Below are 26,773 nucleotides of genomic sequence, written 5' to 3'. Positions count from 1 at the left end.
CAAAATCGGTGATGCATGATCTCGTAGCCACCAATCACATGTTTGATGATGAGAAACCAAGCACAGTTCTCCAAAATGCAAGCATGGTAACGCAGAATTTTCAACATTATCATCAAACAACACCATTCTTTTAAGCTCAAGCTCAGATATTCTTCAGGTCCACTGATTTATTTTTCTAAAGGAAACTACAATAACAGCTTCATCTAAGAATGTTCAAAACTCTCAGGGCTTAAGGTTAAGTATCTGTGAGGAAGCTTCAGGTGCTGCCTCTGAGGAAATCTGGCTGGTTTGTAACTGACCTGACCCATGCCCACTTATGATCGAGAATATCCACTTTATTCTTCGCAAATGCGACCTGCTCCAGTGGTATATACCCATAATTCCCATTTATTGGGCCAGAAACAAAGCCAGTATACCCAGCCATGACGCCGTGGATAGCTGAATGCGCCAACAAGGTGCAGTACAAGTTATCGGTGGCATTTGCCGGAACTGCTCGTATCATATACGTGGGATCAATATACTTCACCGTGAGAATTGCTCCTTTGTTTTCTCGTGCCCACCATTTCCTCAGTTCCGACTTGAGCCACGGTCCGACATCCAAGAACACCGGGTTTCCCGACTCGTCCCTCTCTTGTTTTTGTTTATCAGTTCGCGGTATGATGTCTTGCCCGGCCCCCTCAGCCACCACGATCACTGCATGCCCGTTTTGCTTAAGCGTTTGATCAAGGAACTCAAATAGACCGCCTTTACCTGTCGGAATTGATTCAGCTATTATGCATTTGCATGATCTATTATGTGCAACACGGATAATGAACAAGTTATAACAGCATAATTATAGTGAACAAGATCAATAATAAGTAGAGAATGAGATTAGAGATGGCATGAGATATGTAAACAGTTGTGTGTCTATGCTGAAGAGGCCTCAACCTGACTACCTGAGGTCTATTTGGAATGTCTCTTCTTGAAGAGGTGCAATCTTGCTGAAGGATTTCTAATTTCTAGCTGACAAATAAATTGAAATAGAGAGATGCGTCCATTCAAACAAAATTTTGGAATCATGTTAAATGTTTAAGATTACCTTCCAAATAGAAATCATTCTCAGGGATCAAACAACAGTCCACGTCACGGCTGCTTAGGGTAGCATGGAGAGCAATGTGGCCTGTGCTCCGGCCCATTAGTTTGACGAGCCCGATCCCATTCACCGCACTCACAGCCTCCACATGAGCTGCGCTAATGGCCTGCTGGGCCATCTCTACGGCGGTTTGGAAGCCGAATGACTTGTCTATGATGCCAATATCATTGTCAACCGTTTTGGGGATCCCGGTTATGGATATCTTCAGTTTGCGGCGTTGAATCAGTTCAAAGATCTTTAAGAGGCCTTTCATGGTTCCATCGCCACCAATTGCATAGACCTGCAGGTTAAGCGAAGAGCTATTCACATTGACAGTTTATACATTAATGTTTTATTATCTGACAATTTTATAAATGTCACAAATTTTTAATTTTTACGAGTTCTCTCCCTCCTTGCTTTCTTATTTCATCTCAGTCAAAGATAGGGTGAGATCGAATTTGACATAATTGTTACTCAGTCACCTCTTTATCAGTAGAAAGAAGAACCAAAAGGTTAGAAGATTCAACTCTATTATATTAGTCGAAGTATTTGCAATTTGCCGAGGTCCTTGATGAGGGGGATCAAAGTGCTATATAAGTGGATTCTCGCTTCAATAGTGCAAAGACTCTTATTGAGACCTCTAAATGACGCAAGATCATGAAGTAGGGTTTCTATCTAAGCGAAAGAGACAAACTATGCTATATATATTATGCTATACACCGCCATGAGACAGATCATTCCTAAACTACAAACGAAATTAACAACAAAACCATTCCCAAACTAAAGTTGCTCAGAATGGAAGAGTCTGTTTTACTGGAGACTAAAAATATTGAGTCTCGAAGGTTCTGGTCACAAAAACATATGAAACTTCACCACGGATTAAAAAAGGATCTTAAGATTTTAAGCGAAATGGTGATTAAAATTGCTCTACGAAAATTAATCATCACCTGATTATACCCGCGGCGCTCGATCGCATCGACGATCCTCTCGAGATCGAACCCGCCCCGGGAGGTGGCGAGGGCGGTGCCCCCTCTCTTGTGCCAATCATCGACCATCTTGGGGTCCAGCTTCACGGGCTCCTCGGAGTAGAACCCTCGGTACCCGGAGGGCACCCCGTAGATCTCGCGCACGCCGTAGAGCTCCCACAGCCCCACCACGAGCTCCCTGATCACCGTGTTCATGCCGGGGCAGAGGCCCCCGCACGTCACGATCGCCGCGCGCACCGCCGCGGGGTCGAAGCGCACGACCCGCCGCGGCCCCGCGCGGTGGTACGCCGGGAACCGGCGGTCCCCGGCGGCGGCGGCGGCGCCGGCGGAGAGGTCGAAGAGGATGTGCCCTAGGACGACGTCGGAGGGGGAGATGTAGAACCCCGAGGAGGGGTGGTAGTAAGGGTTTCGGTCGATAGGGTTTAGGACGGAGACGACGTTGGGGAGGTAATCGGAGAGGTGGGGTAGGGTTTGGAGGGCGAAGGGGGGGAGGGAGATGACACCGGCGTCGTCAACTGTAGTGGCGGTGGAGTTGGCGGTGGTTGTGAGATCCATTGTTGAGTAAGAGTCGGAGTCGGAGTCGGAATGGGAATTGGAATTGCGTAGCAGTAGGAGGAGAATATAGCTTTTGAGGGGGAGGAAAAGAGTTTGCGGAGTACGAGGTGGCCGAGTAGGAGAACACCGTGTGCCGCGCTGCGTGTGACGGCGCAGATCGCGACACGTGGTCGGGGAGAGCTATAAAATATTTTGGAGCAGGTACCGTGGAGCCCAATGGTTTAAATTTCCTAGTCTCCAACACCACGATTGTGATTTATCAAAGCAAATAATTTTCTAACCATTGCATAATCTTATCTAAAATACCCAATTTTCGCTGGCGGTGGCGAATATTGCTGGTGCTAGAGATTTCCAGTATATGGACTATCCATCTCTTTGACCAGGTACAGAACAGTGAGATATTTGAGGCCTCGAATATTTTTTTTTTTTGAGAGATAGATAGCATGCTACCCGCTTCGTTTATTTCATTTAAAAATAAATTTAGCTAAAAATATAAATAAACTAGGATTCGAACATGGATCTTAGATACCAACCATCAAATTCTTTGCCACTTGCTCTAGGGACGCTTCCGAGATTGCTTACTTACCTTAATAAGAAGCCAACCACCTAAGCACTTAATCCTGAAACCACCTAAGCACTTAATCCTGAAAACCGAGACAATTAGGACATATTTGGATGCACAGTAAAAAAAATATTTACGAAATTTATAAATTATGGTTTTGGTCCAAATAAAATAGAAAATTTTATAACTCTAAAAAATTCTACGGATTTAATTTTTAAACTGTTTGGATACGTCCTGTGCAATTTTACGAATCATGCGTTGTGCACTTTGTAGATCAATTTCTTTGATTCTGTCACACACAAAAACTCAAAAGGCTTTTTTACTTTGATTCCTTCAAAATGAAAACCCAGGGATTTTGTGCCCACGATAACTGTTTTTTAGCACATCATCGAAGCACAAACGCTGTCGGGAAAAAAACAAAAACGCCCCAAAATACAACCCTTAGAAAATCAAACCTTAGTTCCTATTATGAACACCCAGAAGAACGTTTCCTTGACAAACTCATAGAAACATTAAAACCAAGATACGAAGCCAGAGGAGAGGATAATTTCTCCTCACCCCCAGCGCTACTTACTCTAAAACTATACATGCTAGGAGAAGAGGATAGAACACCATCATGAACTGCGTCCGATAATTTTTACACTGTACTGCCTACTTTGATTACTAGACCTGCAAAAGGATTTTAAAGAAAAATGTCATTAGATGGTCACAAAGATTGGAGATTTCACATCTGCATGCCAAATGTTGATTGATTCTCAGACACAGGTCTCGTACACATGGCGTGATAAGGGAGAAGCAAGATACCGGAACTTTCACATGGCCATTTCAGCTTGTAATTTGGCGAGTTCATCTTCGTCGGCATTATGTTCCTTCGAAGGTCGAAGAGTCGATTTTCCAACCACCGAAACCTGCTTCGCTGGTTGAGCAGGAACAGTCGTTGGCTGGAGAAGCTGATCCTCTAACTCCAAACTCTCCAATTCTTCAAGTTCCGCTTCCAATTCATCCTGCAATTTTCATAAAATTAAAGGTGAATTTTGCAAAAGAAGGGGAGGAAGATGAGGGTTACTTTTTTAGTATATTGAGAGTGAAAAGATACCTCATCAAAATCGGCTGCTATTCCGATAGGAGCAGATAGAGCTTCCTGTATCTGTTTCATGGTTTCGGTCTGCTCATTTATTTCATCCATAGTCTTGTCGACACTGTCAATGTTACTGAAAAGCAAAGTGGACGGCATGATTTATTAGCCTCATGTTCACTATTTTTCTCTCATATATGTCACCACAAATTCATAAACAACATTTACAGTCCAAAGATATGCGATAGAATAATTAAAGTTAGTAAACCAACCGAAAAAAAATCATGTTTGCAGAGGATAACTTGAATAATAAAAATGCTAATACTCTAGCACAGTTTGCCTAAGTTTTGAGGTGTCTAAAAGCAGTTGGTCGAATAAAGCAAGCAAACATAAAGATTCCTAGAATCGTAGAAGATTCTAAAATAGGAGTATAGTGCATCGGTACCCACGTCGCTTTCTGCATAGCCTTCATGACTTGTGCTCCAGTTCTCAGTGCCTGAACAGTTTCTGTTGTTGCTTTTGCACTCTCCAGCATGATCATCTGAGAGGTAATGCAACTCAGTAGTCAGTAGACTTCCAAATGAGGCATATCATGTCTTCACAAATGAGAGTAAAAAAGGGCGATTTAGGCAAATGAATCAGATAACTATGAAAAGATACCTGATCATGAATCCTTAATTGAAAATTACCAAGCTGTTCGACTTGTTGCTCGTAGAGTCGTTTCTTCTTCAAACATTGTATTGCAGCTGATTTAAAAAGGGGGAGAAAAAAAAGAAGAAAAAGGTTTAGTAACTAATGTATAAATTGAAAAAGTAGATTACTAAAATTACATCAGGATTAAAAATGCTACAAGAAAACTACGCTATTGCGTGTGAAGTAAATCATCGATATGCTGAGATCTTTGTCTCTTTTTCCCACAGGAAACAGAAATTATACCTTTTTTGTTCTTCACTTTGGTGAATTGCTTGGCCTTTTCAACTTCAGCAGCAGCCTTCTTTTGTAGAACTCCTTCCTTTTTCTCTAACAATCGGAGTGTCTAAAAAAATTGTGACAACAGATTAGACAAATAATCAACTAGAGGTGTACTATATGCAATAATTACATGTAAGATACACTTTGAATCCTCATTTAAGTACAACGACTTAATGCATGAGTTAACCTCTACATCTCTCTCTCTCTATAGGAGAGATTATATGAAGGAGCATGTCACCTCTTCTTCACTAAAGAATCATTTGTCAGTTATTGAGAGTCATAAACTGATGAACAACATCCTGTTTGGAAACCAAAATAACTCATCCAACATTTGTTAGTTGGCCGTTGGAAAGCATGAAAAGATGTATAAGAGTAAGTATGAAGTGAGAAGCAATCCTGATGCGCGAAGATATTGCTAACTATTCATAGGTAGATTATGCTCTTTCAAGAAAAATGTGATTTTTAGGAACTCTAAAGTAGAACTCCTATGTTAATGTTAATGATCAGGAGTGAAATCCTTCATTTAGGGCTTGTTTATTTGGGCGAAAGTTACCAACTTATAAACCATAGCATGTTCCGACATTCGAACGGGCCCTAAAAGTGAGTTAGAACGAATAAGTATAACACAAGTTATCCGTGCATAATCCTGTATCCAAGTAGGTCCCGAAATTTTGAAACACCATTTTTGTGTTCACCCAGGCGCAACTCATTGAACACGAAATGCGCCTACAATGTTAAGTGGTGTTTCAGATGACATATTAATAGAACTAATTCTAGCCACTCCACAAGAAATAAATGCTGTTTCAGATGATATACATCTCATTCAGCAATGTAAATTTAATGACTCTGCTCGAGCTGGAGATGACACCAGGAATTACTGGTAATACGAACCATAACACGCAAAAAAGAGTGTAAAATTGTATTATTATGATAAAAAAAAAATTAAAAACGGAAAATTCTGCTTCAATCACTACTGGAACTTGCCAAATTCTAAGATAAATCAACAACAACCATGCAAATCCACAAAGTGTGAAAGAACCAAAGGAGAGAGACCAAAACAGAGAGCTTTAGCACCTCAGTTAACTTCTCGATGGTGCTCACTGGATCTTCCACACCTTTAGGCTTTCCAAAAAGCCTAGAAAACATGGTCGCGATCCTCTACTACTCACCTCTGCGATAAAAAAAAACCAACGATTAAATCCTCAAAAAGAGCAATTAAAATTTTTATCGATAAACAGTACAAAAGATCGAGCACATATCTCACCTAAAAACGAAAAATAATCCAAAAAATTAAGCGATTTACAGCAAAAAAAAAATCGATCGCCACCACGAAGAAACCGATCCTATCGAATCCACGACGACGCGATCGAGAGCGATGGGAGACCAAAAGAAGCGAAGAATTTGAAATCGGTCGGAAGGGGTTGGGCGAGGGAGAGAGAGAGAGATTTCATATAAAGTGCTTGGGATTTGATTGAGAAATTAAGAGGAAGGAGCGACCTCTCTCATCTCCCGCGTCGTCGCCATGAACGCGGTTCACTTCAACTTCTTAGCATTATTATATACGCTTTGCTACGCGTACACCGCACTTATTTCAGGAGTTTCGTGGGTATCCTTTGTTTGGTTTGAACTTTATTTTTTCTTTTATAATTTTAATTTTAGAAATAATATAAAATATATATACATGTATATACTTGCAAATATATTTACTTTTACGTGTATTCAAACTATTCGTCGAACACATAGTTTTGGGTATATGGGCCAAACTCGGCCCGGATAGAGTAAATTCCAAAGAGGCCCCAAAACTATTTTGAGCGTAAATTTTGGGGCTCGGCCTGAGTCCAAAGTCAAATTTGGTCCGGACCCGGTTCGACCCATTCGAGTAAATTTTACAAAATCAACCCCCAACTATCTTCTTCGCCGAACCCTTCGTCCCCGACCTTTCGCAGGAGAAGCCCTTCGAGGAACTCCCTGCGCCCCGACAATGGCGGATAGAGGTGGAAAGGGGTGGTCTGCGGGGAAGGGGAAGGCCCCTTCGGTCCCAAACCAAGGTTTTTATGATCTATCCCTTCCGATTGTTCAAATCCGCAGCGACTTCTCTTAGGGTTTTTTGAGCGGTTTCGATAACTTGAAGCATTGCGTGCGGTGAGAGGATCTGTGGCGAGGTGTTTTTAGGGCTTATGAGTGTTGGAATGGAGATTGTTAGGTTGAATATAGGGTTTAGGGTTTCTCTACAGATTTACTATGCATTACTCAAATTTTCCATCAAAAAGAAAAATGTGCGAATTACTTATTTGTGTTTCTCGGTTCATGGAACGCGTCTATTTGATAAAAGCAAAATCCTGCAGTAAAGTTCTATACTTGAGGTAGCGTAGAAGAATCACGAAGATTGTATGTTTTTACAGCTCTCTCATTTTTTTAATTAGCACTTAGCAGGGTATTTTAGTTTCAACTTTCAAATGCATAATTTACCCTTTATATATGCATTTATATCCTATATATTAAAGTTACTGGCAGAAAAAGGGAAATTTAGTGACCTGACCACTTTTATCTACTTGTAACATAGAATTGAAAGCTTCATCTCTCTACTATAAAACTTTAGTCATTAACTTTGTCGACAAGTTCATACATTTTGGTTAATACATCATATGTTGTATGGACTTTTGGAAAGCATATTATAGTGTTGTCTTGCATGCTTCTTCGAACTTTGGGGCATGTATTTTTTGTTTGTCCTGTTTAACTTTATATGTTGGGGCAACTATATTTCAATGTAGTTTGTTTTGATTAGTGCAATTACTTGTGATATTAGTATAAAGGAACCTTATTCATGCAGGAGCTCTGAATGGAGAAGATCCCGCATCTTTCAAGAGGCCAGTGCATGTTGACATAGATTCTTCAGATGAATCTGAAGGTAGATGTTTTTAGTCTTCCTTCTCCTCTGTGTCTAGTGTTCGAGGAAGTTTCTTGCTGGTTTTTCTTCTCTTCAATCAATTAAGAACACTAACCATTCTTTTGGATGGTTTTTAGTGCCCGATATTGAACTGACCCTGAGTTGGGAATCTATGTGTATTCCATGTGTTGTATATTGCAGCCTGGTCTTCGTTGGCAGGTGGTGTGATCTCATTTGCATGCATCCTTTTCATTATTCAATATAATATTCTTCTTAAGCCCTTAAAACTTACTACATGAGAGTTCATCTACCAGAAAAGAAATGAATTTTGCTGGTGCCTAAGAAAACTTTTTCTTTATTTTTTCTAAAAAATCAGCAAGGTTTTTTTAAAAATTTTTTAATAAGAGTCACATTGTCCAACACCAGTCTGAGTGTGTAGTGGGAGAAACGAGAAGAAGTTCATCAATTCAAATTGGTGGTGCTTCTTTTGATCTTCTAAAATAAAATTGTTCCCTTTTTTCTTAGGTTTTATTGAGGATCAAAGTCAGGCTTCTGGAAAGTCGAATGGAAAGGCACCAAAGAAGGTCCCACTTGATGGTTTAAAAACTGGTGGAAAGGCTTCAAATTTGGCCTCAGCTGGTAAAGGTGTGAAGATAACTTCATTTGTTTTCCGTCACCTTCGCTTATTGTCTTTGGATCACTAACATGCTTGGTGACATTATCTTAATGCCTTTTCCCAATGAACAGTTTGTGTTTTCTTTATTTTCTGTTCTTTTTCATAGGTGACTCGGGCAAAGGGGGAAAATCTTTTAATGCAGGGAAGGCTGAGGGAAAAGGATCGCTACCGCATGCAAAGCCTCCTACAGCGGAAGTAGATCTGAAGTTAGAGCTAGGTCAGTCCTTTCTCTTACTAAGTACCCTTTTTCCTTCCTTACTAATATTTGATCAAACTAGAAGTTTTCTCTTGCCTAAAACACAAAATTGTGGGGTTGGATGAGAAAAGTAGCCTGCTATCTTGGCTAAAGTTATCTTTCACTTGTCTGGAAATTGCTACTTTATTCTTATACTGGTTTGAATGTATCTATATAGCTTTATGGTGTAGAAACTTTATCTTGGTTTATGTCAAATATATTTAGACCTGAAAACTTTATTTGTCTTCATACTTATTGTTTACAGATATTCCAAAAAATTCTAGAGTACTAATGGATTGTGAAGCAGCAGAAGTATTGCAAGATATCCATGACCACATGACTATCTTATCGGAGGACCCTACAATAAAAATACCTGAGTAATTGCTTTAGGAATTATTGTTTGCTTCTTCTGAATTAATTTTCTGTTTCTTTCTCCATTTAAACTTGTTCCTAGAAAACTTTTTAAGTATATTTTGGATTGACTACATGATTTGTTTTTGTTTCTTTAGATCCTTCAACAAAGCATTCCAGTATTCGAAAAATGGTAGCCAGTATACTGATGCAAAGTCTGTGAGACAAGTGTTAGAGTATCCTCATATTCTTTTTTCAGCTTATTTTGCTTCTTGTCTTTTTCTTCAAAAGGAAAAGAGCTGCTAAGTTTTCACTTAACTAAGTTTTAGAACTCTTAAAACTTGTGGGGTCAATGATGGCGAGGTTAGGAGCTGACCCTCTTTTCTTTTGGGGACTATATAGTTCATAATTTTATTTTTTTTTTTGGTTATTACATAGAAGTTTTCTACCCTTATGCCCCTTTGTTTCAGATATGCATGATAGGTAATGTTTGTCCAGAGACTGTTGAAGAAGCTTATGGTCTTGTACCGTCACTGAAGGTAAGGGCGGTATTCTTAGTTCTTATTACTTAACATTATTAGGAGTAGCAGATGATATCTAAATCTTCAATTTATGACCTATTTTCCGTTTTCATGTCAGCTATATATCATCTGAAACTCCGAAGTGTTTTTTATTATGTTAATACAGGCCAATAGACAAACGAATGAAGGACCAATCAGGGAAGCACTTACTACCCTGGTGAAGTTGAAAAGTTCTAAGTAAACCCCCATAAGGAGGTGCCCTCAAATCTCTGTAAGCACTGCTCTAAATTAGAGTTAAGTTGTTTACTATAGTGTGGAAGTTACTTCTAGTTTGAGGATGGTATTGCCTAGCATTATCTTGTACGCACCAGTCAATATGGACTTAAATCCTTCTTGGGACATAGAGAAAACTTTTAAGTTATGCCATAATAAGCTGTAGAACTTCTGGATTAAGGGCGTTTACTTAGTGAATCATATAATGATCTAAGTGCTATGACCTGCCGAAGATATCTAACCTTTGGCGGAGTATTAATACAGACCTTCCATTGTGCTAAACTCGTCTGTTTTTCAGCCCAACATACAATATATAAATGTTTGTGATTGTTTCAAACAAGTTTTTGTCCTGAGAACTATATTATATGAATTGCTTTGACCCAAAATACCTCGCCCTTGATGCACTCTTTATGTTTCTAGCATGAATTACTGTGTTAAACATCCCTCGATATCAATTACCTGAAAAATTGTAACTCCAGAAATGGTTAAGCTGATGATGCTTATTAATAAACTGGTATATTTAATATCTGAAAATGAAAGCAACAGATGATGCTTATTGATAAACTGCTGCTTCATTAGAAGTATGTGCGTGAACTTGTTCCTACTTATGTTAATCTGATTTCTCTGTGGTATAGTTTTCATCACCTTTTTTTTTTTTTCTGTATTTGACTCCTAACATAGGTAGGCACTCGAGAGGAATAACGGAGTTTCGACAGGCATGGACTCCTGCGATTTTTCTCGTAATTTTGGGTACTTATTTGTACATATTTGTCAGATTCATCTATTTCCCGGGCACCTGTGTATTCGACAAATTTTCTTTTCAAGTGGATGCTATTAACATATGCCTGTAATAGGATGGAAATTGTTCGTCTTAGCGGTTCTTTGGATTCAGCTGAAGACCTTGTCGTCTTGCCTAAATTTATGAAAAATCCTTTTTGTCTCTGAAGATAATCTTGACGTGCACATATTTTATTAAAATTTCGTTTCACAAACTTTTTATTCATATGATTCTAGGCAACTTAGGACAGCTTTGTTGAGTGAGAATGTCATCATCGGTGGATTAGGAAGGAAAATCTTCCACCTTATCTATGAGTTGGCAGTCTAAAAGGAAAAATCTTTCTTTCTTGAATACTTTGAAAAAGTCTATTTTGTGGGTAGTGCAGTTGCAGGTCACTGTTTGTGGTTCAAACATAAGGTACTTTGAATGCTTCAATTTGAAACACTTTTTAGTCATCTAAATACAAGCCGCATGGAGATTTATATAAAATAGTAACGTAGTTTATTGCAGTGTTACATCAGAAATGCTAGAGAAAGTAGCTCAGGCAACAGTAGGATGAAAGCTGAGCCAGTCTGTAACACACACACACAACAGATATACACGACAGAAAAATGAAAGAGATAGTGAGCAGGGGTTTTCAGATCTGTTTGCTTCGCTGAAGCAAACATCACGCAGCGCTCGTAAACTGATACGATGCATACGAGAGGGAGCCGTTGCTCCAGCTGTGGTGGATCAGCTCGGCCTTGGGCTTCTCGCCCGCGGCCCCCAGAGCCACATGAAGAGGGTAGAAGTGGTCTGGCCATGGGTGAGCAATCTTAGCACAAGGCGCCTTCTCTTCAAAATGGTTCACTTCTTCATACCTGCAAATACATAACTCCCTCAAATAAGTCATTTCCCGTAGGAAATTATATGATCTAATTGTCTAGTTATTCAGCGTAGCGACTAGGTGTTTGGCATATAGGAATTGAACTGAAGTACGAGACTAAAAAACACATGCTCTAATTTTATATTACAGTTTCTGTTTGAAAGTTCTATTTAAATAATGCTTGTATAGGAGCTGTAGTAAGACCAAATTGAACGTCCTAAAAATAGTGATTGGTATATATATACCTTCCGCTGAGAAGCGCATCCTTGAGCCAATTATCAAAATCCGAGGCCCATGTTGGTGGGGGCGGGGAAGGACCATCATTTCTGTCGATCAGTCTCAAGTTATGAGTGGCACTTCCTGAGCCGAAAATGAGCACTCCGTCGTCGCGAAGCGGGGCCAGGGCCTTCCCCATGTTGTAATGGTACGTCGCATCTCTATCGGATTGAACGGAGAGTTGGCACACCGGAATGTTCGCCTCCGGGTACATCAGCATGAGGGGAACCCAGGCACCGTGGTCGAGACCCCGCGACTTGTCTTCTTTAACGCGGCCAAACCCGGCTTCTTTGAGCAGCTCCTTCACCCTCCTGGCCAAATCTGGTGCACCTGGTGCTGGGTATTTGATCTGGACGATGATCACAAGGTATTGGTAAGATGATTGAAATATTACCCTACAACAAGTATCAACTTAGAGTTTGTTTATAGCTAGCTTATTAAGGAGAGCATTATCACGGCAATATTGTTTGATGGAAGGGCAACAACCACAAGGGAACAAGCTCCACATCTGATATCAATTTGGTGTTCCCTTTTTTTTTCCATACACATACCCCTACAAATACGCGAAATCATATAAAATATTCTTGTAATGTTGGCATTTGCCTGCAAAGGCGAAAACTTTTGAGTATCTATTCTTACAAACAAGTTCTACAACAATCTACAAAATTTAAAATTGAGTGGTTAGATTGTTGTAGAAATTGTTTGCAAGAATAGCAAAATATATAATCAAAATTCTCGGGATCACATGTAAATACCAACTTTATCGGTATGCATGCATGATTTTAATGTATTTGCATGAGGAACGTATGCAAAAAGCCCTTTTCAAATTTGTGGAAGACATTTATGAAGCTACTATACATTGGCAGGTAGAGGGTCAATTAAAAACAAGCTAAGTCGATTGTATTAAGATGAGGACGACTGAGTTAAGATGTGTTTGTTGGCATGTCTTTTTCCATACGAAAATTGTATTTTTCCAACCGGTCATATTTTAAATGAGAGGAGAAAGGCTAAAAAATTAAAAAGAAACCCAACGTCCCTGTCACCTTCATAGCATATATTATAGGATTATTGTAGGTAGAGGAAAAAGAAGGAAAAGATAATGAATAATGAGCTCTTCATAAACCCAGGCTCTAGCAGAATCCTAAAAGCAAGTATCCTAGCAAAGAAATTAAAAACAGCAGCTTGGATCTCAACTCAAATCCACGTAATCCGAAGGGAAATTTGAACCCAACTTTACCTCCAAAAACCTCTTCTTTTTTTTTTACTTACCAAAATCGCCATGTTTTGAACCCATGCATGTTTAATTAAAAAAAGGAAAAAAAAGCTTTTTGTTTACCTACCAAATTGAAATAATACATTATGATCCAAACACTAAAAATGGAAATCCATCTCGATCGGTCTCTATGCAGGCAAATTAACAAATATCTAAACTGCACTGCAGCAAAACCACAAACACCTTACGGGCAACACAACAACACGGAGGTGTAAAAGGACGCAAACGCACGCCGCACCTGGTACATGGGCTTGGGGAACCCGTAGAAGTCGTAGATGGTGTCGGAGGGCCCGTCGATGGCGTTGACCGCGGGCTCCGCCGTGTCCCAGTGCGCGGAGACGACGAGTATCGCCCTCGGCGGCGCCGACAACACCTTCGCCCTCCACGACTTGAGGAAATGCCTCGCCGCGAGCCTCTCGTCGATCGAAAGCGTCGGCGATCCGTGCGACACGAAGAACGTATCCATCACCACCACCACCACCGCGAACCCAATTCCACAAAACCCAATCCTTCGAGAGGAGTTTTAATGGCGAGAGAGGTAAAGGGAGCTCCTTTTTTCTAAACTTTTTTTGGGTTTTTTTTTTTTTAGGGGGTGGTGGTTGGTGAGGACGACGCGGTTTTAAAATGATGGAGTTTAAATAAGGGAAAAAATTGGCGTAGGGAAACGTAATATAGCGAGTTTCTTTGGTACGGATTTTTGGATCATTGCTTACGTCATGTATTCTAGAATTATGAGTTTCCTGTTTTGGTCAAAACCAAATAACGGCGATTGATTTTTTTATTTTTATTTTTTTTTAAGAGATAGATAACATGCTATCCTGTTTGGTTTATTTTATTTTAAAATAAATTTAGTTGGAAATATGAATTAATTAGGATTCGAAATTAGAACCTCGGGTACCAATCATCAAATCCTTTACCATTTACTCTAAAGATGGCGGTGGCGATTGTTAATTATATAGCAAAAGCGACTCCATCATTTTTACGAGGATGATAATAGTACATATAGGGGTGGAAACGAGCCGAGCTCGAGCGAGCTTATGTCAGCTCAAATTCGGCTTGAAATTAATTTCAGCTCAAATTCAGTTCAAATTTGAGAATTTGAATGTTATCATATTTTAGGATTATGTGCAACAGTGAAAGTCTGAAAAAGAGAGTGTGTTATGTAAATTTAGAGTTGGACTCAATTACACGGTTGTACTTGTTGAGTTTATTTTATGGGCCAATAATAATGGTCCAAATTAAATTAAAGCCTATATATAATTAAAATACATTATATATATATATATATATATATATATATATNGTAGCAGAGTCATTGAACTTAGGCCCATATTCAAACAATGGGTTTAATTAGATCCAATGAATGGTGTCTTTTTCTTAAGTTCTTAACATAATGTACGCAAATTTGATCAATTATCTTATGTAAATATAGATATTATCCAAATTTTTGCTGGATTAAAAATCTTCTCAAGTTATCTCTGCTAGGTAAATGAATATTAAAGAGTATATAAACGTAATTTTGAGACGGAAATGCTTTAATTATATAATAATATAGTCCTAATATTTGATTTGAATATCAATTTTATACATGATGAATTGGCAACTCTAAAAGAGATCTCTTCTTATTTCAGAAAGATATGCGACTCACGTATATGATTAATTACACTATTGGTCTCCAACTTTGTATTTTTTTATTTTGGTTTCTATTTTTCTTTTCAATCAAGTTTCCAACCTGATTTTATCGTAATTATGTCTCAATCGTTAAAAATGATGTTAAAATTAATGAAATTGTCATGGGTTGCATTACGCAGGTTTTTTAACTAGTATAATAATATAGCCTGATTTGAATGTCAATTTCATCCGCAATGAATTTTGACTTTTAAGTTTTTTCTTGCCATAAATTTAAGTTGAATTCTAAAGTACGAAGTTTAGAAAAAAAAAAAAAGTATTTTTTTTTTAAAATCACTTCAATAATTACATCATTATCGCGATATGATTGTGTGTGAGTTTCACCTCGAAGTCGGCAACAAGAGGGAAGCCGGTGCAGAGTTTATCCTACACGGCAACGCATTCACATTCACCGCCGAATTTCTACTCGTACGGGAAGCAGAAACCCTACCAGAACCCATTCGCTTTACTCCCGGCCCCGATCGAAACCACAGAGAGAGAGAGAGAGAGAGAGACGAAGCGATCGATAGATCTCCAATGGCGATTATTTCTCGATCCCTTCGAACTCTAATCAACCTCTCCCACCCTCCCCTCTCCCGATCCATCTCCTCCACTCCGCGCCTTAACAGCCTCGGATGGTTCGACAAGATCAAGGGCGCCATCACCGGGAAACCCTCGCCCGACCCCTCCAAGACCACCTCCTTCTCCCTCATCGGTGAGTTCAATCTCCTTTTCCCACTTTCTTTTGTCTCCATTTTTTTCGGTTTATTAGGGTTGTTTCGATCGTCTGGAGTTGCGAGGGTTTCTTTTTGGGGTGTAGATTTCGCGAATCAGATGGATAAGGCGAGGAAATTGGGCTCGTTCAAGAACTTCGTGGCGGGGCGGTGCAGCGAGGCGACGATCTCCGATGCGTTCGAGAAGCATTCGGAGATCCTTCGGTATCTCGGATCGATTGATCCGACGGGAGAGGTTTGAATTCTTCGGTTTCATCTCTTTCGATTCATTTTCCTTTCATTTCTATGTTTATTTCTGTTTTAAGTTGCTACTTTTTGGGATGCGCAAGAAACAATGGAGGCGTTGTGTTTTTAGATAGGTTTATAGATGCATATGAACAAAAACAAGAAGCCTCGGCGTTTTCTATCCGTATAAGTAATGATTCTTTTCTACTGAGTTCTGTTTGCTTATGAGCAATAATATGGAGTATTTGGATAGTATGAACTCAAGATGTAATGACATGGACTACTTAGGGCTTGTATTCGGGGCCTGTTTAGCCTGGATGAGGCAAAAAGTGCTCGCTTTGGGAGTGTTTTTACTGCTTTTTGCAGGTGTCCAAGGCGCCGGCTAATCGCTGGCCAAATGCTTTACAGAACCAACGGTTCATGCAAAAGCAATTCTGAGCGAAGGAAAAGCAAGCCAAACAGGAAGTTACCTTATCTGCAGCATAGTCCACTTATTACATATGTACCAGCGGCCTGACTCATTAGATATAGTGTTCTTTGTGCATATATAATGTTGCAGTGTGTGCCTTTCTTGTTATTTTAATCTTGAATTTGCTTTGGAAGCTGCCTAATTTGTAGTGGTCTTTTACTTTTATGTGTAGAGTCTCCAAAACAGTCACAAAATTGATGCAACGAAACACTGTAATTGCACTATAACTGAGGTTGAGCATATTTTGGCAAAGTACTCATGGGCCAAAGAGGCTCAGAAGAAGATAGAAAAGTTGAAGGAGGAAGGAAAACCATTGCCAAAGTCCTTTAGCGAGGTAAGTCCTTATGTAGCTGAGGTAAAAATATTATCAGAAGAGGAATACTAGTGAATACTGCTAGACTGTTATTGCATAGTATTAAGATTGAACACGTCGGTAATTGGTGGTCTTGATTAATTAATCAAGAAATTCAAATATGCGCTGAAAAAAAAAAGAAGAAAAAAGAAGAAAACTGGAAATCTTGGACGGTCACTCTTGAGTAATTTCTGATAAACTAGAGATCAATAGGTAAAATATGGTAATAATAACTGCTTGAAACTTTTCCGGGTAATCAATATGGGGTATTTAACACGGTCTTTCATTTTTTTATAGTTTGTTTGATATGTAACAGTTTGAATATGCTTTATTACTTTTGATATATACTTTCTAATTAAACTATAGATGCATAAAATGTTATTCCAAATTCCAATGTGTAAGCCCATACTGGTTTGCTTTGTTTTATGTGCTTGTAGTCATATTTGATTTGTCTTGAAAGCCCAAATTTTATCTAACTTGCTCCTCATAAACGGCAGAAACATCTTTGACGTTTATACTGCTACAACAGAACTTTTTTTGATTTATCTCCCCTTATGTGAGTTATACATACATGTTATATGTTATATGGGGATCTTTCTACTTTCATTTTAGGTACAAAAGTTGATGGGCTCGACACCATTGGAAGTTGGCAGATCCAACTTAGCAAAGAGCGGTCAAATAAGTAGGAATGCTCTATGCCCGTGTGGGTCTGGAAAGAGATATAAAAGGTGTGAATCTGCTATCGTGAATTTAGTTCAGAATAATCATTTTGTTTTAGTACTTTAAGTATGTCTACCTTTCAAAGGTGAATGTTTCCTTAAATGGTTACCAGGCAAGTATAGTAACTGGATATTAGTATATTAGCACCTGTTGAAAACTGTGCTAGTGCTTAAAAATGGTTGGCAGATGATAATTAGTGAGCCATGTTAACACATGCACAAGCTTGACAATCAGGCAGCAATGTGGTGGCATGACACCAAATTATAGGTAAAAGTTTCTGCCTAGAAAAATAAAATAGGAGAACAAAATAATAACGTAGGAGAGATGAGGAATAAAAAAAACAAAAGGCTGAAATAATTGATAGAATTAATTATAAAAGTTATTATCAATAATCTTGTGTTTTTCAAGATTTTGACATAGGGATGCTATAATAACAATCGGTTATAAGAGGGAAAATCAAAACAAAGAAGAGGTGGAGGTAACCCACTTCACATAAAGATTTGCTCTAACATTAACATGGAGGATTTCATTCAGTATTTATTCTGCTGACCTGAAATAATAATGACATTGACTTGAATCTGTAAAGCTCTCTATTCTTCTTGCCCTATAACTGTAATATTTGTAATATTTGTCTTATCTTGCATTTGAATATGAAGGTGCTGTGGAGCAAGCTGAGGTGGACAAGCGCCAAGCTCATTTCCATATCATTGTAAGATATTAAAGAACTTCAATAATTCATTCCTATTTTAGCAGTTTTTTTATTTTTACTGATTTTATGCGCTTATTTTCTCCTGCTCCAGTAATTTAGTTTAATTAAGTTTTGTTGCTACTGATGCAAATGACCTGAGCATCTCTTTTCTAATCAGGGACAGAAATTTGCCTCCCATGACTTTGCAAGTGGCTTGATGGCAAAGCTCGTTCTAAATTAAACTCTACTCGGATCATCATGATCCTAAAACCAATATTTAGAAAGTTCCGAGCACATCAAGAGAAGCATCCTCTGTTGCGAATGCAAAGAATTTCGGCGGTAATGGCTGGTTCTTCCTGTGAACTAACCCTGGGTGCTCATTCTGTGATAGGATCATAGGAGTGCTTAATTTCCTGCACAAGTGAAATATCAGCAGCCCCCCTTTCTTTTTTCTTTTTTTTTTCTTTTTTTCTGTCTTTCATGAAGTGGGTACAACTATTTTTGTGATTCGTTTATTTGGTAACTTCTAAATACTTCATCGCATGCTTCTCACTCACCGGTATCCTTTTTTTGCCTCTGTTCGAAGTAACGGGTACAGCTATTTCTGTAATAACTTGTTCTTGTTCGAATTAGGTAAGATCTCTTAAGAGAGAAGACGTTATCTTCAAAAATAAGAAATAAAAATAAAATGTAGTAATAAAGTACTGTTTTAAAGAATTGCTTTGATCCGGATTAGAGGGATTCTGTGGCGCTGCATTAGGGAAATTCGGTTTCTAAAATTCAACTAGTTATAAATAAGAAGACAAAAATCTGCAATGGATAAAAGAGGCCGCCTGAGCAAAGCAGAACTGATACAACAACCACCATCTCCATCTCCAGAAAGGGCTTTTCCAATTTCTGGGTGATGGAGATTTAAGCTACTACAATTAAAAGAGGTTCTGAGAAATTAATATTTACACTCACAAAGGTGATAAGTTAGTTCTAAACGGTAGCGAATTTTTATATCTTTCACGTTGTCGGTCTAATCCAGGTGGTCTCAGAAGTAATGCTGTTTCCATAATACACCTCCTTTGTTGACTCATCCCAATAAGCCTGCATGAAGCAGCAAATTGAATGTACATAAATGACTCTCATCAAAAGGTATTTGAAAAGAAAGAAAAAGAAAAACTATATATCTTACTCTTAAATTTTGGAAACATCATCTTTTCTTTTCTTTTCTTTTTTTGCGTCAATAGGATTAACTTTCCTACAACTACCAACTAAACATCTACATGGAGACCACAAAGAGAAACTTCAAGAGGTAAAAGAAAAGCAATTCTAGTCAGCTATTCTCCTAAAGCATTTCATGAATAACCTCAGACCATAATCTGCATGGAAGAAAGAGGCTTTACAGTCATATTCACAAACCTGCCATCCAGAAGGAAGACCTTTCGACAGTTCTGTGAGATCAGGTTGCTTTTTCTCGTTCCCAGATGCCAGCGCAGGTATCTCACTGTCATCACTTTCTTTAGCCCGAGCTCTTCGCCTCTTAACTCGGTCACGCCTGTAAAAGCAAGAGGAAGTGTGACATGAATCACAATAATTTTTATGTCGAAAACTCTTTGCATATTTGGATGCATGAATATCTTATTCAAACATATCACTTCCGTTTGCACATGAAATGTGTGGCAACTGGTTTGATGGGGCATATAATTATCCTGCAACCGCATAATGTATGCGGCGGCGATCCTGAAAAATCCTAACTTCTAAGACAATACCATGGACTAAAATCAAAATTCTGGGTTATAACCACAAGAAAGTCCCCGCACACCACATGAACAGTTTGTTCTGAGACAATACACCCAGGACCTGTTTGGATGTGTGGAGAAATTATTATTCTCAGATAGGGCAAAATCACCTCGCAGGAGGAAGATGCTATCCTACAACAGTATGATTATGAGGACTTGCAATGCACAAGGTATCGCACAGTAATTGGTTCCCATATCCAAATAGGCAATAAGGTAAATGCTCATGTACAACACAGTTTAAAATGCAAGTTTAGCTTTGGTGAGAAAACCATACCAGTCACCACGAAGAGGAACAAAATTAGCATTGTCTTCAGCTTCCCCGCTGGATATCTGACGTGCACGCCATTTCTGAATTTATTGGGAAGTATTAATGTCGAAAAGGAAGTAAGATCCATACCTTAAACAAGGGGGCAGGTGGGAAAATATAACAGAAAACATATAAATTGTATCATAAGTACCTCTATTTCTTTTTGCCGCTTTCTCTCCAATATCTCATAAGCACTTTCAGGTTCTTCATCCTCCTCCCCATGCAGCTCCTCCTTTGCAGCCTTCCACTAATGAGACAAAAACAAAGTGCAATTCTTTTAAGTACAGTAGCCTGGAGTTGTGGATAAAATGAACACATAACCTGCTATATAAGTAACAAAACATACCTTATCAACCAAACTTGAGACCTTCTTAATAGACCTCAGCATTGGTGCAACAGAAACAGTTCTCTTTTTGCTGCGAACAACTGGTACAAGAAGAGAGAAGAATAAGAAAAAGAGAGAAATGGTCAAATGGAGACCACAGCACTTCTTTACAGATGAATCATCCCTAAAGAAGGTACTTCGCAAACTCCAACCTTTAGACTGGTCCTTGGGATTGGCTAAAGATGCTACAGTTGTCGAACTTCCATTAACTGAAGGCATTCCTGGTGCTGGGGCGGTGGATGCAGCCGAGCCTTTATTCACAGCGCTCTCTTCAGATTTGGCTATTATCGCAGAAATGCTGGGCTCTCCTTTCAGAGTGGATAAGCTACTGTTTTCAGTCTCAACAGAAGGCACAATAGGCGTTATATCTGATATAGTGGGCCCAGCTGCAACATAGTAAGCTGTTGATTCTGCACTACTTACCACAGGAAGAGGAACAACAACCCCGCTTGAAAAGCTGTTGTATGCGATGGGCTCAACAGGAGCAACATCAATAGACACAGGTAAGGCACTTGAAGCAGTTACCGGCTCATAATAAGATGGTGGCTGAGGTTCTATGATATGAGATCCACCAGGCGCATAATAGGTGACATTTGTGGCTTCACTAACTACAGGACTATAATACTCATAGGTTGGTATAGTATAGCCTATGTTATACTGATCTGGGTAAGCCGGAGGAATGACAGTATAAGGAGGATATAGTACAGCTGGCTCTTCTGGCGGTGGTGGAGGAACTGATTCTTCAGTATCAGGCGGTGGAGGAGGAATAAACTCTTCTTCTGGTGGAGGTGGAACCGTCGCATCCTCTAAAGGAGACAATGATGAATTTGGTGGCAGTATTTTTTCGGAAGGAGCAGGGTATTCATCAGTTGATGTGTTGACAGGAAAAGTTTCTCCTCTCACATTTTCTTCATCATCCACTTCCATTTCCACATCCATATCCACATCTTCAATATGCGATTCTACCTTCGAAAGCATAACCTCCTCCTCTTCCTTTTTAATAACTACATTGCTCTTAACATTTTCACTCTCATCTATTGTATTACAGGCTTCAGTCCTAGGAGAGGAGACTATATTTTGGACAACAATGGGTGGGTTGCTCTTATCAATCACTTCGGATTGCCTCTTCGATGAAGGATTTTGCTGAGATCCAGTTTTCTCACAGCTTCTAGATTCAAAATGAGAAGAAGCTTCTACTTTGTTGATAGTGGATTCTAGTTGCTTAAGTTGCGTTTCAGTATGCCACCAGAATGGAAGCAAAGATAATCCATAGGATGATAGTACTTTGCAATCTGACACTCTGATCTCTATTTCTCTTTTTATCAACTCAAATCCATCAAAAGAACTGCAGAACCAATAATCAAATTAGTCTTTATATCATAAGTAAAGAGAAAGAGACTTTCTTTCGAGAGGGAAAAAAAAAACCAAACTTAATTGAAGTGAAAAGAAAGGGGATACTTACATACATATATATATGCCCCTGCAAAAAAATATCTTCTACTTACATATACCTACAATATCTAAAATTCTAAACTTTCACATATGCCCCTCAAACACTTAATTTTTTTTAATTTACTCAACAAAAAAAAATCCCCTCTTGTAAAGGGAAAAAGAATTGATATAAAACCAATTACCCAATGAATTTGAGGATATTTTTGTAAGAAATTGCACTTTCAAAGTATATATATGAAAAATCAAATTTAACAGTACATGTGTAAAAGATGATTTGCAGGGTATACATATATAAGCTCCCAACCACCCCTTCCCCCCCAACCCAACCCCCCAAAACAAAATAATAATAACAATAATAATGATAGTGAACGTAAGATGAAGTAACTAGAAAGAGCTGATAAAAAATAATGATTACCCTTCTAACAGCATCAATCTTCGTAATAAATCTTCACCATGTTTTACAAGCTGGGCAGAATGAATATCAGCTGCTTCAGTAGTGACAGCTTTATCTTCAAGACTTGAACTTAAATTACGAGCAGCTGATTCTGCAGATGGCATACCAACTAGAACAGTGGAATATTGTGTTGGCTGTTCACTTGTATCAAAAGCACTATTTCCATAGGCACCCATTTCGCTATTCTCAGAAGCCAAAACACCAGGATATGCCCCCAATGTATTGTCAGCAACTGCTTGTGATTCTATAGGATAAGGCATTTGCCCATCAACAGCCATTCCATCAGCTGTTGTCCCTGTTTTGAGATCTAATCCATTGGGCATCTCCCATGAAGTTTCCCCTGTCACTGTGTTCCAATAGTAGCACTGATTGCTCTCCTCATGCATCACAATCTTCCAATCTCCACTTATATCACCTATAATTTGCATTTCTGAAGCATTGGGAAGAGAATGGATTGTTGGCTCATTTTCTCTTGGTTGGATTGCAGGAAAAGCATTATTTTCTTTCTGATCACCATCATTAGAAATTTTGGCAGAATCCTGTTGAGCAGCCTCTTGTTGAGTATCACCAGCAGCAGAGGCTTCTGCAGTATTGTTTCCTACATTACCATGCATATCTGAACTATCCTCAACCTGCCTCACAACAAATAAAATCAATTAATAGTTTGCCTTAGATTATACTCTGGTTTTGCCAAACAAACATGTCAATGCTTCCAATACCCTCCCTTGTATGTGAGAGGAAAGCCAACAACGATCAGAGTAAAACTATAGCTGGTAAGCAAAATGTTCACGGACAACAGCAATATCAGGGGAAAAAAAAGAAGAAAAAAATCTTCAGAAGATTTGCAAGTAGCATAAATCATCCAGTGCAGCACTGAGAGTACGAAAAACAATACAAGGAGGTGCCAAAACTTGGAATCTTCCAACAGATGCAGAGAAGCAGAATATTTTGGTTCCAACTATATAGTTGAGAATAAGAGGCAGAATGCAGCCTTCTTTTCTCAAAAAATAGGCATGTGCGAAACAAACTGGAGGTAAAAATTGAGCAATTAAAAAAAAGCTACCCATAAAACAAAGTGATACAGAAAAAATTGTAGCCTATTCCCTCATTGAACACAAATGAACAAGTTGTAACAAAGTCGCTAGTTGCTACAAACCCAATTTTTTGCAGATAAGCACTCTCTACTATGTACATTGATGCAAAAGAAATCAGATGCAAGCCTTTGGAAGAAACTATGTATAGCAATATCGTTGCTAACAAAAAATAAAATAAGTTCAATTGCTTGAATTAAAGCCAATTACTGTAGAATTGATGATGATAAGAACAAGAAATAGAAGTTACCAGGCCACTTGGAACAGTTGAGCTATCATTGGCAGCTTGATTTGGCTGTTCTATCACTTGCTCCTCCAATTCATCATCACTATATTGTCCAAGTAGCAATAAAGGATTTGCCTCCTTCTGCCCTGCAATCACAAAATGTACCTGTGAATTTGCCGTAAAGAAAAAGTGGTCGCTTAAATCAAGCACTCCAGTCAATGTTTGTCATTGACTATATGAATATTGTAAATAATCAAAAGAAAGATACGTAAGGTAAATAAACAAATGATTATGAGATAATTCAAAATATTATTAATACTACCACCTTGCAATTATTATAAAAGCCAGGCCAGTAGCACAATCCAAATAAAGCTAGAAATATACGAACCGAGAAGGCAACAATCTCATACTGCAATGTCCACGCCGAGATCCTGCCAAAGGATAATAAGAGGTTGACCGGAACCAGCCACCCTACAGTCTCAAAACCAGATACTTGGAGCATACAACAATCTTGTACTATATTTCCAAAATTTCCACCACATATATGTCGTGCAGGCATATCTTCTCTACATAACCCTTTGAAGGAAACTGATGAAACCCACCTGAAGAAGATGGTGAAGTGGGAATGCCACTTTGTTGACCATCATTTACATTCCCTCCGACTTCTTCCTGTACAGGCGATCCCTCCATCTCTCCTATAAGTAGAAGTGTTCATAGACAAGTCAGCTACCACAGGCGGAAACATTACTTTAGCCCATAACTAACAGACAACAGAAGAACTTATAAGGCTGTAACGATAGTTGCCAGTATCCAGTAACCAGAGAAAACTGTATAAAGGAAAGAAAGCTTCTTGCTTTTCTAGAAACCTTCTTAGACTAACCAGTGCCCGAGCTTCAATTGTCAGCTTATTTAAAAGCCATAATTGCACTAAAATTAACAAGCACCTATCACGGAAACATCAATAGTTTTCGACTGTATTATCAGTCAAAAATAGAAGTTGCTAAAACAAAAAGAAAGAAAAAAAAAGGTCCAGGTGAGACACAACTGTAAATAAAGGCGGAAGTACTGTCGTACTATGCCTTTGGGTTCCCTGTCGTTATGTTTTCCAAGCGAACATAGGAACCAGATTAAACCCTACATTACGAGCCTCTTTGGATGCATGAACTTGTTCAGAATATCTCTTCTGTCACACAAGGCACTGGCTTTGGATAGAATGAAAGATGCCCATTAATGCATAATCTATACAGCCTCTAGGTCATTTTTCAATGAATAAAACAGAATAAGTGTTTAGATGTCTACAAATGCCTAATAAGTCGAGAATGTAAGATCTCAGGTGCTTTCTCTCCTTGGATATTAAGTACTAAGTAAACAATTAATCAAGTTATGAAATTATGCTGAATAAAACAAAAATCCTTGTTTTTCTCCAAATATTTGTTATATCCTATCCTATCCTCAGCCTCTTATCATAACCTGTGAGATACTCTTTTGTCGTTTCCAGAACAAGATCGGTGATAGGACATGTAGTTAAAAAAATATATATTCAGCATAAACGATCAACATGATCAATCCAAGCGCCACAGCTAATCATATAAAAAAAAAAAAAATGACATCCAAATCCTTCAAGGAAGAATCCTTAACGATCAGCATGACACATCCACGCGCGGTCGGGAAATATTTGAAACTAAAACAAATAGCAAAATCTCACGAAACCCCAAGAAAGCATGAGTTTGATCCCACGGAGCCCTAAAAGAGCACGAGAGGGCGATCGAGAGTACCAGAGGGTTCAGCGAAAAGATCGAGCTTCACTCTCCGATTCGCCGCCATCATGGCCGCGAGACGACGCTCCTTCCTCTTCCCCATCGATCTCCACCACTACGTTTCCGAGGTCGGAGACGGGAGAGTGGAATTAGGGTTTTTACAAACGAAAACTGAACAAGGAGAGACCGAGAGAGAAAGAGAAGGCGATAGTAGTATACGGGTACCATAATAAACAATCTGAGAATATCGAATATATAGTGCGCACGTGCCACCACGTGATGGGATCCAAAGCGGTAGTTAATTGGGCCGGGCTTTAAGATCATGGGCTCCGTTTACCCATTTCCAACTATTGGCCCAGTCTCAAGTGGGCTGGATTGTCTTGGGCCCAACATTGAGCTATCCATTTTTGTACTTTGGTTCTATTGGTTCGGATACTGTTCCACCTCACACCAGAAACATATATCTACTGTAAAACATTTGAATAGCACGCATAATGATGATTTTATATTTTATATTATAATAAAGTGTATTTTGTATCAACTTTTAGAACCTTTTATTGGTTTAACTTATTCATGTCGCTTTACAGCAATAGTTTTTTTTGCTGCTGATTGAAGTTTCTTTTCATTGTCGCCTATCGAATAACATGTTATCAATGATTTGGCTGCAAAGTATTAACATTCAACACAGCTTTTCATCTAGACTCAGACAAAATCATATTAGAGTGTCCATCTAAATTCTTATTTTTAAATCAAAAGTTAATTTGAACATGGTTTTCAAATTAGAACGAGGTTGTTGTATAGTTCTTGCGATAAAAACATACTATAAATATGAGTAGTTTTACATTTAAAACTTTAGCCGAGATAATAAGGATTTACTGGCTAATTCCTTTTCAGACATTAACTAAACCATTTTTTTTAAAAAAAAAAAAAAAACTTTTCAAAAGTTGTAAGAAAATAACCTCATAAATGGATCTACCAAAGTAAAAGGGCACCTCACTTTTGCCCGACCAACCAATGGGTAGCCGCCAGCTGGCGTAAATTAGCCGGCCCTTTGATCATCCT

The 26,773-nt window shown here is 38.7% G+C and overlaps 6 protein-coding genes across 14 annotated transcripts; 2 read left to right on the top strand and 4 right to left on the bottom strand.

Moving 5' to 3' along the window:
- On the bottom strand, positions 67 to 3,065 carry LOC109711868 (ATP-dependent 6-phosphofructokinase 2). The gene is made up of 3 exons (XM_020235197.1): positions 2,059 to 3,065; positions 1,079 to 1,412; positions 67 to 750 (listed from the first exon to the last, which is right to left on the bottom strand). Exons 1-3 carry the CDS (start codon positions 2,650 to 2,652, stop codon positions 257 to 259), a joined length of 1,422 nt encoding a protein of 473 aa, XP_020090786.1. The 5' UTR covers positions 2,653 to 3,065; the 3' UTR covers positions 67 to 256.
- Positions 3,505 to 6,866, bottom strand: LOC109711872 (vacuolar protein sorting-associated protein 32 homolog 2-like). Of its 5 annotated transcripts, none has more exons than XM_020235209.1 (8): positions 6,526 to 6,847; positions 6,336 to 6,432; positions 5,226 to 5,325; positions 4,950 to 5,035; positions 4,739 to 4,830; positions 4,311 to 4,425; positions 3,989 to 4,218; positions 3,505 to 3,883 (listed from the first exon to the last, which is right to left on the bottom strand). In XM_020235209.1, the coding sequence occupies exons 2-7, from the start codon at positions 6,405 to 6,407 to the stop codon at positions 4,027 to 4,029; spliced, it is 657 nt and encodes a 218-aa protein (XP_020090798.1). In that variant the 5' UTR covers positions 6,408 to 6,432; positions 6,526 to 6,847; the 3' UTR covers positions 3,505 to 3,883; positions 3,989 to 4,026. The 5 variants fall into 5 exon arrangements, with proteins under 5 accessions (XP_020090798.1, XP_020090795.1, XP_020090797.1 ...); XM_020235206.1 differs by having other exon boundaries at positions 4,019 to 4,218; positions 6,526 to 6,845; XM_020235208.1 differs by having other exon boundaries at positions 3,505 to 4,218; positions 6,759 to 6,866.
- On the top strand, positions 7,153 to 11,155 carry LOC109711870. Of its 2 annotated transcripts, none has more exons than XM_020235203.1 (10): positions 7,153 to 7,309; positions 8,092 to 8,169; positions 8,674 to 8,793; positions 8,931 to 9,041; positions 9,325 to 9,436; positions 9,569 to 9,646; positions 9,740 to 9,773; positions 9,881 to 9,949; positions 10,098 to 10,202; positions 10,890 to 11,155. In XM_020235203.1, the coding sequence occupies exons 1-9, from the start codon at positions 7,243 to 7,245 to the stop codon at positions 10,170 to 10,172; spliced, it is 744 nt and encodes a 247-aa protein (XP_020090792.1). In that variant the 5' UTR covers positions 7,153 to 7,242; the 3' UTR covers positions 10,173 to 10,202; positions 10,890 to 11,155. The 2 variants fall into 2 exon arrangements, with proteins under 2 accessions (XP_020090792.1, XP_020090789.1); XM_020235200.1 differs by having other exon boundaries at positions 10,886 to 11,155.
- Positions 11,435 to 14,040, bottom strand: LOC109711869 (extradiol ring-cleavage dioxygenase). 2 transcript variants are annotated; one of them, XM_020235198.1, is made up of 3 exons: positions 13,635 to 14,040; positions 12,093 to 12,472; positions 11,435 to 11,842 (listed from the first exon to the last, which is right to left on the bottom strand). In XM_020235198.1, exons 1-3 carry the CDS (start codon positions 13,860 to 13,862, stop codon positions 11,650 to 11,652), a joined length of 801 nt encoding a protein of 266 aa, XP_020090787.1. In that variant the 5' UTR covers positions 13,863 to 14,040; the 3' UTR covers positions 11,435 to 11,649. The 2 variants fall into 2 exon arrangements, with proteins under 2 accessions (XP_020090787.1, XP_020090788.1); XM_020235199.1 differs by lacking the exon at positions 13,635 to 14,040 and adding an exon at positions 12,610 to 12,860.
- On the top strand, positions 15,416 to 18,808 carry LOC109711470. Of its 2 annotated transcripts, none has more exons than XM_020234520.1 (6): positions 15,416 to 15,779; positions 15,885 to 16,033; positions 16,665 to 16,826; positions 17,457 to 17,572; positions 18,221 to 18,273; positions 18,437 to 18,808. In XM_020234520.1, exons 1-5 carry the CDS (start codon positions 15,602 to 15,604, stop codon positions 18,237 to 18,239), a joined length of 624 nt encoding a protein of 207 aa, XP_020090109.1. In that variant the 5' UTR covers positions 15,416 to 15,601; the 3' UTR covers positions 18,240 to 18,273; positions 18,437 to 18,808. The 2 variants fall into 2 exon arrangements, with proteins under 2 accessions (XP_020090109.1, XP_020090108.1); XM_020234519.1 differs by having other exon boundaries at positions 15,417 to 15,779; positions 18,431 to 18,808.
- LOC109711469 (formin-binding protein 4) lies at positions 19,027 to 25,925 on the bottom strand. Of its 2 annotated transcripts, none has more exons than XM_020234516.1 (10): positions 25,730 to 25,925; positions 24,557 to 24,649; positions 23,979 to 24,100; positions 22,599 to 23,269; positions 20,884 to 22,076; positions 20,693 to 20,772; positions 20,498 to 20,593; positions 20,314 to 20,387; positions 19,660 to 19,795; positions 19,027 to 19,344 (listed from the first exon to the last, which is right to left on the bottom strand). In XM_020234516.1, exons 1-10 carry the CDS (start codon positions 25,812 to 25,814, stop codon positions 19,261 to 19,263), a joined length of 2,634 nt encoding a protein of 877 aa, XP_020090105.1. In that variant the 5' UTR covers positions 25,815 to 25,925; the 3' UTR covers positions 19,027 to 19,260. The 2 variants fall into 2 exon arrangements, with proteins under 2 accessions (XP_020090105.1, XP_020090106.1); XM_020234517.1 differs by lacking the exon at positions 25,730 to 25,925 and adding an exon at positions 24,343 to 24,425 and having other exon boundaries at positions 24,557 to 24,650.

Source organism: Ananas comosus, linkage group 6 (genome assembly GCF_001540865.1).
Source record: "Ananas comosus cultivar F153 linkage group 6, ASM154086v1, whole genome shotgun sequence".
NCBI classification, from domain to species: Eukaryota; Viridiplantae; Streptophyta; class Magnoliopsida; order Poales; family Bromeliaceae; genus Ananas; species Ananas comosus.
Note: the sequence above shows the minus strand (reverse complement) of the source record. Positions and strands in the feature narration are given on the sequence as shown.